This window comes from Apium graveolens, chromosome 4 (assembly GCF_009905375.1).
Source record: "Apium graveolens cultivar Ventura chromosome 4, ASM990537v1, whole genome shotgun sequence".
Classification (NCBI taxonomy): domain Eukaryota; kingdom Viridiplantae; phylum Streptophyta; class Magnoliopsida; order Apiales; family Apiaceae; genus Apium; species Apium graveolens.
The window spans coordinates 62,986,120-62,996,624 of NC_133650.1; the positions used below are offsets into that span (position 1 = coordinate 62,986,120).

The 10,505-nt window shown below is 35.9% G+C and overlaps 1 protein-coding gene across 2 annotated transcripts; it reads right to left on the minus strand.

Moving 5' to 3' along the window:
* Nucleotides 1-599: 599 nt before the first annotated feature.
* Nucleotides 600-3,275, minus strand: LOC141718018 (B2 protein-like). 2 transcript variants are annotated; one of them, XM_074520347.1, is made up of 7 exons: nucleotides 3,159-3,275; nucleotides 3,014-3,073; nucleotides 2,193-2,746; nucleotides 1,793-1,893; nucleotides 1,238-1,321; nucleotides 1,036-1,146; nucleotides 600-920 (listed from the first exon to the last, which is right to left on the minus strand). In XM_074520347.1, exons 3-7 carry the CDS (start codon nucleotides 2,743-2,745, stop codon nucleotides 879-881), a joined length of 891 nt encoding a protein of 296 aa, XP_074376448.1. In that variant the 5' UTR covers nucleotide 2,746; nucleotides 3,014-3,073; nucleotides 3,159-3,275; the 3' UTR covers nucleotides 600-878. The 2 variants fall into 2 exon arrangements, with proteins under 2 accessions (XP_074376448.1, XP_074376449.1); XM_074520348.1 differs by having other exon boundaries at nucleotides 3,014-3,064; nucleotides 3,159-3,248.
* Between the last annotated feature and the right edge of the window lie 7,230 nt (nucleotides 3,276-10,505).

Sequence of the window (10,505 nt, forward strand, 5' to 3'; positions counted from 1 at the left end):
GTCTAGCATTCAGTTCTAATTTAAAAAGGAGTGGGTCATGAAAGGCGATGGATGAATAGCTGGGACAAAAGCAGGTTAGGAGAACATGTAGTCGAGAGTAACTTGAAACATCTTAAATGTTAAATATATTAAGAACAAACTATGACCGGTTGCTCAAAATGATATGAACAAAAAATATAACCCCTGGAGTCTACTTCATACGAGAGACTATTTTGGGGTCTGTATTATTCTCTTTGTAAATCTCTTTCGCAGCGGCCCAACAGAATCACACCCCAGTAACTAGTATAGTTCAGTCCACATGCATCCTTAAATGAAAGCATCCGCTCTTTCCTTTCCCTCAAGGGCATGTATCCAAATGCCCTGCCTTGGATTAGGCCAACACAGAACTCCAAGGGCTTAACCCTATAGTGGAATTCTAGCCGAGAGAAATTCTTTTGTGTTTTTTATTTTATTTATTTCCTGGCTGAGACGAGCAAGTCTCTAATCAGGGGCATATTACTTTTTTCCATGGCCAAGATGGAACCTTAAATCTTTTTCTTGTGTTCCTTTTCACAATATTACTGGAAAAAATATTAAATCGACAGAAACTAAATACAACAGACATCAAAGTGGTTGTCATCTATTAAAGACATCATCATCACACAACCATTGTTTAGTTTAGGTTTGCTTGATTACAATACCATATAATAGTGTGAAACAACTTTTTAAAGATACTTCCACAACATAGCTATATTATTTAAGTGCCACTCACATTCTCTCAGAACAGACTGGCCACCCAAGCTTGCGCTTTACGGTAAGATCTGTTGAAAGCACATGATGCCATAAACTCTATTCCATTCACAACTTCTCCCGGATAATCTTTAGGTCAATACTGGGTTCTACTCTCCAGCTTGTTCACAGAGATCAAGCAAATCTAGTGTCTGAGGTGACAAGCAAAGTAACAAATCAGTCTCGACAGAGTGAGAACTAAACATCAGTTTAGACAGTGGGAACTAACAGACTGAGCACTCAAAATAACATTAGATTTCAGCTTACCTCAGGGACTGAAAGCTCGAGACGGAATTTTGGGCCATCGTAATGGTGCAAGACAGGCCTAAAAGAATCTTCCTCCAAAGCCTTGCAGATCTTTCTAACCCGAATTCTCACCTAATTTGGAAGAGAAGGTAAAAGATGTTTAACTAAAGTTACACAACCTGTCAATTGTGAGAAATCAAATTTAAACAAATTATTTGCTTACCTGAGCAGGAAACCTTGACTCGCCTTTACATTTTTTATCTTCCCAAGCAGTTGCATCAATGTTTGAACCTCCAAAACCTGAAGCCTGTACAAAGGGCATATATATCTATCAGCAAACAATTCAATTTGAACAAGTACCGGAACTATGAACTTGCCTCGTATGCAAAGGCATATAACAAAAATGACAGATAATTCTAAGAACCAATCTTGTAAAAGGCTAATGCTTGCATAGGAAAAACATTATGGTCAGAAACAGAACTATTTCCATCTGAGGTCTAAAAGTAAAACTTATTTATCACCCACCTTTTCAAGGCACTCTGCGAGATGACTACTATATCAATTAAATTTATGAATAGATAATATAATCATCAAACATCCTCTTTTTTTTTAAAAAAAAAAAATCTATTTCCTGCTCAAGTAAGAACAACATTTGCACAAGGTAAGACCTTAAATTAAACATATCCATTAAAAAACATGAGTCATATGGGGCAACTAGCGCAGCCTAATGCATTCCATAATGATTAGCATAGAATAAAATGTAAAGATATCAACAGACCTCAAAAATACCATGCAACTGGTGAGTGGTGTAATTGTAGAGAAACAGTGGTAAGCCCGGTGTTATTGCCCTGACAGAATCCCTGTATCTAGGGGGTAAACCTGCAAAGAATCGAGCATTTAACATAAACATGTCAGTCTTTAGTTGAATAAATTTTATACTAGCTTGTTCTCCAAGCGAGGCAGTTTAAATCTATAGACTTCGAAGTTCAAACACTCTTAGCTTTGTGCTGGAAGTAGTTATGGCTAACTAATTTGCAAAACATTTTAGTTTAGACTCAAATTCAATTTCACAAATATTTAAGAATAGATAGAGGTACACAGGAATAAGAGTGATAATTTTAACAATAATGTAACTTGTATTATAAGATAGGGTATTACAAATCTAAAAAATAAATTACCGAATAGGTGACGTTTAAGATCTTCTTGCATAGTATCGTTATTGCAAACAAAGATGTATCCACCAAGAACTTCATCTCGCGGAAGAGTCTCTGCAGCAGGCAAGGTCTTGAACCTTTTGTCGACAGCACTGTTCGAATTCCCATTCTCACAGTTGTGGTTGTTGATGGCCTCTTTGTGGTGGTTATTACCAATATGCTTGATACCATTCACATTAACAACAGTGTTGAGATTATTTTTCTGATACCCAACATTCATATTGTACACACCATTCCTGACAGCACTCTTTCCAAAAGCATCATTCATTTTCGATTCCAAATTCAACATATTAAAGTTAAGACTTTCAAATTTGTTTTCTTCCTGAAACCCAACATTAATATCCCTAGACCTTGTTTCAACGAGTCCTTTAGAAAGATCAAGATTATTCCTACGCTCAACTTTCGACCTAGTCTGGTCAGCCAATTTAGAAGCAGCCATCAACCACTTGTGCTCCTCGGAGACATTCAACCCTCGGAGCTCATCACCCAGTTGCCAATAACTACTCATGTTATCCATCCTACAAACAAGTAACTACCACATTGTAAATACAAGCAGTACATTTCAGAAACGACATCTCCACGGACACACATATCTCGAGAATTGATATAAGAAAACGCAGAATTAAATTGAAGTAAAAAATAAACATAAGAAGAAATAAATACTCAAAAAAGCTCTAACTAATCAAATTGAAAGCCACTGAGCATAGATCATAACTGAATTAAAAAACAAAATTTAAAAATTAAAGCTTTAGATAGCAAAAAAAAGAAGAGCAGAACTGACTAACCTGGGTGAAATCAAGGGTGGATCAAACAAGAATGAGCTTTAAATCGATCAACTGAGTGCCCTAATAAATAGTAAAATGAGTAAATATAAGAAAAATGAAAAAACCTAGCTAGATTTTGGGGATCTAAAAATTAAAAAGAAGGTACCTTTCTTTAATGGTGACGACCCGGTGGTTCTATACCCGGAGAGAGAGACACTGGAGTAGACTTGTATATAGATGTAGATAAATTTGTAATCAGTACAAAATTTTGTGGACGGAAATAGCCTTGAATTAAGAGTATTATTACATGAAGGGGGGCGGGCAGTTTGGTTAAGTGGGAACAGGGATGTGTTTGTTTTGTTTAGACTTGGGGACACTGATAGCTTGTCGGTTGAATGATTTTGAACCGTAGAATCCAAAATTTAATTTATTTTGGACTCCGCACCATGTTGTCTTATTGGTTCTTCAAGATTTTGCGCATATATACCAACATTATCCATGTTAATGTTTTTTTCAACTTTTTTCATTTCACAAATATAAATATTTTCATTGATAAAAATTAAGAATACAATCTGGAGGGGCAGAGTTTCCTTCATTCATCAAAATATATCATCTAACCAAAAAGTAAGCAAGTGCTCCCGGAAATTTAGACAATATCGCTTCAATATCCGATCAAATAACTCACAGTTAGGTCTCATTAAAACCCCTTAAAAGTAAAATCTAGTGGGAAAAAAACTCAGGAGGAGAAAAAGAGTACCTAATAAAAATATATTATACAAAACTAAGTATACGTTGTGCAAGACATGTCTGTAGTTTAACAAGACTAAGTCAAAATTGACAACCCTAATTGAGTTGTATTGTAATCTTAGTTTGCATTTGTACTTGTAATATTTAAAGTCTGTAAAAATGTAAAAGAGCATACTGGAGTCTTTTTGTTTATACAGTATCAAGCCTAAGGATTCTATCTGGAAGAAGATCAAGAGGATCATGCCTCGGAAGAATTATGAAGAAGTTTGGAGTTGAATAAATCTGTTTGGATAAAAATATTCTAAGTCAAAGATCTCTACAAGTCACAGTTTAGTATTATAGAGAAGTCACTCGAGAACTCCAAATGACTTATCGAGAAGTCATAAAAACTTATAGAGAACTCATAGAGAGATATCGACAGGCCAAATTGAAGACATGAAAATTGGAAAATCGACAAGTCATTTCTTCACTAGAAAACTCAGAGTTATCAACAAGTCAACATTCATTAAACAACTCTGAGTTATCGATAAGTCAAATTCCACTAGAGAACTCAGAGATATCGATAAGCCAAAATTCACTAAAGAACTCTGAGTTATCGACAAGTTAAATTTGACTAGAGAACTCTGAGTTATTGATAAGTCAATAAGCCACTAGATGACTCAGATATATCGATAAGTCAAAGTGAAGATATGAAGACTAGAGATCTAGACAAGCCAAATTCTCTTATAGAGAACTCAGAGACCTCTACAAGTCAAATTAACTATGGAGTACTAGAGATCTCGATAAGCCAATATACTTATCGAGATGTCAAGTTCTCTATAGACCAAATGGAGATCTCGAGGTAAAATCTCAAAGTATAAATTTGCAAATCAGTTCAATATCCAAGATTCACAATCAACAAACAATCCAAACAATTGGATTGACAAGTCTACAAAAAGCAGCTTGAACGATGTGTAAGATTAATGGTGAAGATTAACTGACAAAGGAAGATCAAAGTAAACATAGGATGCTAAGATATACTAAGCCAGAAATAGAAGATACACTTTTCCTTAAATGGAAATGACAAGTGACAGTTTACTAAAGTTAATAGCATGTCTTATTACACACTGTGTAAACCAGCAGTTAACTAAATTATAAAGTTAACACTGGTCCTTTAGTTAGTTGTAACAATTTAGATAGAAAATCTTGTAACACTCTCAAGGGGAAGCTAATCACTTTATCAACAAAGAGCCTAAAATTTTTGTAACAAAATATTCTTAATTTTAATATAAAATTAAGTGAGTTTTGAAAGATCTGTGTTCTTTATTATTGCATGTTTAATTTCTGCAGTAACACATTTCACTACAATATTTAATTTACTTTGTTCAATTATAAAAAAGCTCAAAAATGCATAAAAACAGTAAAACACATTCACCCTCTGTGACGGCCTCAACCCCGGGGTCAGGAGTTGACGTCACCAGAAACCAAAATATTAAACATAATATAATCTAAATCACTAATTATACATAACCACGACCCCTTTACCAAGACCTTTTCCAGGTTTAAGTATGATTTAGGTTGCAATTATCACACAACTAACTTACCAGAGACAATCCTGACAATACTATCTTATTACAGCAACTCAACAAACCAACTTTGGTCTAACACGACTACCTCAGAGGAGCCTGACACGGGAGGAACTGGAACTCTGCCCTGACTACCACGGAAGAATCTCCTAGGCATTTGCAATACATATAAAACATTCTGCAAGGGTGAGCAATCAATTGCTCAGCAGTACCACTATATGAATAACAAGTAAAACAATTTATGGTAAAACGATTATCGGAACAGAAATTATAATTTGCTGCACATCAAGTAAAAACATACATAATCTGGATATTCAAAACTAGCATGCTCTGTAAATAATAACATCAGTTGTGTGCTGTGTATAAATACCAGAGTCCAATTTTAGCATGTTATCTTCATTTGCAAATCCACTGTATAAATCACTTGTTCCGTTACGGGAACCACAAAGCCAAATCAGATACGTAACGGATATGTGAAGACAACTGATCAGGCTATCAACACCAGACGGCTCTAACTGCCATCCCATTTACCTGTTCCGGAACTCAGAGACTAGCTAGGTCTCTGACCTGCTGGACTAATCGGTTATAATTTGCGCTCAACCGAATTAGCTTCTTACGCCACCTCAATAGCCCCCATGGCCCCAATGTATCCCATATCTGATCGTTTTATCCATTTTTCAAAACACTTGTACCTATCTCATTTCAAAACCATTTGTTTTAACAGCACACATAAAAACCAGTTCACAATCATTTTCATTCGAGATAGGTACCTTTCGAAGTTACTTTTCCCCAATACGGATTTAAAACAATGATTTATAACTATAGGGAATACATAACTTAAAACATTTATGTTCCATTACGAGATTAAAACATTAGCTATTCATATATACTGAACCATAAGAGAATGGTCAGGGTACTTGCCTTGCAGAGCTTACAACTATCACTGACTGATTTTGGATCGACCCGGACGTTCTATGTAACACCCCCAGATCCGGGGTCGAGGATCCGGGTCGTCACGGTCTTTCTTTCCACAATATCACTTCACTTAATTAATAATAATAACCTTATGCTGTGACCCCACACTAACACACACCACAACCCGTTATAGTCTCAGAGATGAAATTTAAATAAGTACAAGTCTTTGAATCCACAATTTAAAAGTTATTACAACCCAAAATGATTACTTGATAAATTTACAGTTAATTGCCATTATCTGCCACAAGTTATAATTATACATAATTGATTCTCAAAAGTAGATGGTCTGATCTACAATAGATCTACCTCTGCAGCTATAGCAGCTACAACATCAACGGGAAGACGCGGGACGCTTCCCACGCGCTTGCGCTGGGTCTGCTGGAGTCTGGCCATCTTTCCTAACTGTTGTTGTGTGATGAAGAAATAAAGCAAGGGTGAGCAGCAAGCCCACCAAAATAATATGTATAATGATTTACAATATATGAGCCTACTCATAATACTCATGAAAGTCTTGGTCAAAAGAAATGAACCAAGTTTGATATCTTAATGCGATGAAGTCGCAAAATATTCAGTATATATACATATATACTTTTCAAAATATTGGAAGTCCTCTTCCATGCATAATATACACAAAGTCCCAGTGTATAACTGTATAAAAAAAATATCGTTGCAAGGTGATCTCATATATCTAACCTTGTTTCAACGTTTTTCTGAAAATCTTTGTCATTCCTAAGACAATTATTAATTAGATATAAGTTTAAAAGATGAGGTTACCAAATACCCCAATATACTTATATCTTTCCCAATACTACTTGAACTACCACCGTTCAAGTTATAATCAGTTTCAAAAGTTCATCACATAGATGAGACTACAAGACAAGATTTGAATAGATTCAATCTTTGAAATATTATTGAATGAAATAAAGTTACGAGATACTTTATTTAGTCCCGATATATATATATCCACATATATATATCTCTTAAACATTTCCTGGAACCTCTGTTATGTAAAGTATGAACAGAGTTTGAAACATCCAATGAATTTTGGAAAGGAAAAGAAAACCTTTGGCATAAACCAGATATCTTGCTGATCAGGCAAAGATACCCATAAGTAACCTTTTCTACTAGTAGATGGACGAATTCCCCACTGGTCATCACCCTGGTCATAATTAGGACCTTATGCTGGACTGCCACTCAGCCACTTATGCATTTGATGGACTCCCACTGAGCCACTTACACTATCATGGACGCCCACTGAGCCCATGTTTCTTATGCCGACTCAATAGATGGACTTACTTCCCGAACGATGGGCAAGTAATCAAGATGTTTTCTCAAAACAGCAACCTCGTTGCGAATGTAAAATACACCACTGAGCCGGATCCCTCAAGTTTTGAACGAGTATTTAAATCCCCTTTAAAAGGAAGATCTTAAATATTAAAATGAGTTTTGGGATCCGCTCTAACTTTTTAAAAATCATTTTGAAGACTCGAAAACACTTTATAGAGTGTTTGGAGTAAAGCTGATTTAATGAAGTAAATCAGTCCCCAGAATATTTAGAAAATGACTGAATATTATTAATTAAATAATATTCCCATAAAGAATAATATCCCATAAGATCAATAACAGAACCCCTACATAGCGTGGCATGAAAAGTTTTCTCGTTCAGCAGAAACACTATTCATAAGGGTTTCAAAATTTCTCAAAAATTGGGGTTATTACAGTCTCCCCTCCTTAAAAGGATTCCGTCCCAGAATCAGATAGAAAACAAATGGGGATACTTTCTTAGCATTACACTTTCTAACTCTCGAGTCAATTTTCCACATTGTGGTTCTACCACCAAACTCTGCCTAGTTTGATAATCCTTCTCCTAAGCACTTGTTCCTTTTCACTCTATAACCCTTCCTGGTTGCTCCATATAGGTTACGTCGGGTTGCATATCTATGCGCTCATATGCCCCTATTTGACTGGCATCCGAATTACACTTCCTTAACATTGATACGTGGAACACGTTATGAACTTGCTACATGTTCGGGGTTAGGGCTAGCTCATATGCTAACTTCCCAAACGTCTTAATATATCCAAGGGTCCAACAAATTGTAGACTTAGCTTTCCTTTCTTTCCGAACCTCATCAATCCTTTCCAAGGGATACCTATAACATTACTAGGTCCCCTATTTCATACTCTTTATCCTTTCGTGTCAAATCAACATACTTATCATGTCCATCTTGGGCTACTACTAGCCGTCCTCTGATTAGATTTATCATATCCTTGGTCCTTTGGACTACTGCGGGTCCGAGCATCTTGCGCTCTACAACTTCATCCTAACATAAGGGAGATCGACATTGTCTTCCCTCAAGGATCTCATAAGGCGACATCTCGATAGTGACATATGATCTATTGTCGTAAGATAACTCAATCCGAATTAAGTGATCATTCCAAATTCTTTCAAGTCTATTGCCCAGACTCTCATTATAGCTTTTATCATTAGAACTTTTGCTTCTCGGTACCCATTCTTTTCCAGTTCGTAATCGCTACTACCTTCCGTTCCTAATATTATACTGGTTATACTTTTGCTCGTTAGCGTTCTATAACCTTTTAATAACCACGTCAACCTTAGTATCACGAATGTGTTCCCATTCCGCATACTACCACCACTTTATTACTCCTTTTTCAGTTGTTTCTATTTTCCAAAATTTGATCAATCAAATAGAAGTAAAGGAATTTGTTGAGAGATCACTATGATCATGAACACTTGTTATATCGCATAGTTAGTACAGAAGGTGGCCAGCCTTTAGTACTTGACAAGCAATTAAACAATAGCTGGTATCCTACTCGGCTTCTATCACACAGATAGATAGTCATTCGGCAATACCTCCCCTTCTGGAAGGGTTGTTCTTCTCAGCTTACACGAAATGAAAAGAAGAGAAAAGAATGAACTGAAGAGAATTGTATATATGAAAAAAATATACTGCCACAAAATATCTGGCTTGGAACCTACCTCTGAACTATAGAGGTTTATCATAGAAGAACAAAACATATATGTATTTATATCAGCATCAAGCATTATAGCCTCGTATTTCCCATGCCTAAATATTTTCGCTATCCCGTCCATCATTCTATGGACCCATGCTCTTCCTCGAGCTTATACACAATTACCTTTGAAACTCCTTCGACATCGAAAATCGAATCTGGGATCTCATTCTAGACATCATCGTTACTTGAATTCTATGCTTGCACCGCAACCTTCTTCGTATAATAATACGACTCTCTATTGATAAGAAAGAATAATAATTCACTAGGTAGATACTCTACTTAATTAGTCTATCAATGATAACTTATACACTACCACGACCCGATTAGTGGTACTCAATCTCAACACCCATTCCAATACAACTCTCACGGTTGTAATCAGCTCAATACTCGCAGAATCATTGCTGCCTTACTATGGTCCACCACTGACCTACTGTCGTCATTCATTTTCCATGAAGTCTTAATAGCTAACCATACGGAGTCCATACATGTCGTATCAAATCCTTCTAAGGAGGTAACATAATCACCATTCATGATTCATGGAGTACACTCCTGATCCTGACATACATACATGACATGAAGCATATAAAATTGCAGAAGAGTTTCAATCAAAGCACCGATAGCAGGTTAATACCATTCTTAATCATACGCCCTAAATAGAGGACTTAAGTCAAAGGTTCGTCTAGTCCTTTTTGAAACATGGTCCTGGCTTATCTCAAGATAGTACCTTCTAAGATAGATAGCCTGCTCATGGTGATTACACGAATTAAACCTTTACCAACTACTATTACGGTTGGGTATTGCACAGTCATCAGAAGGAATGTCAATCTTCCAAACCATAATACAACCTTCATAGCTTTAACCATCATCACTGTATTCCTTTGGCACAAGCGCCTATAATTATCCTCTTACCTTTAAAGTGTCGGCCACCTCTTTGGCCTTTCCTGATAGTAAAATTTCCTTACAGTCAATGTCATTTTAACCACCTCCAAATAAATTTTCTACCTTATTTCAATCACAGCTTATATGAAAATACTTTTTTTTTTAATATCTGATGAGTAAAAAAAAAATTTCCATTTTTCCATAAGTTATCCCCTCAGTCTTTAGAGGTTAATCACTGTCATGACTGACTCTCAATCATAATTAGAACATCTTTTATCTTAAGTCCTAATTGCCCTGAACAATTTCGACCATTA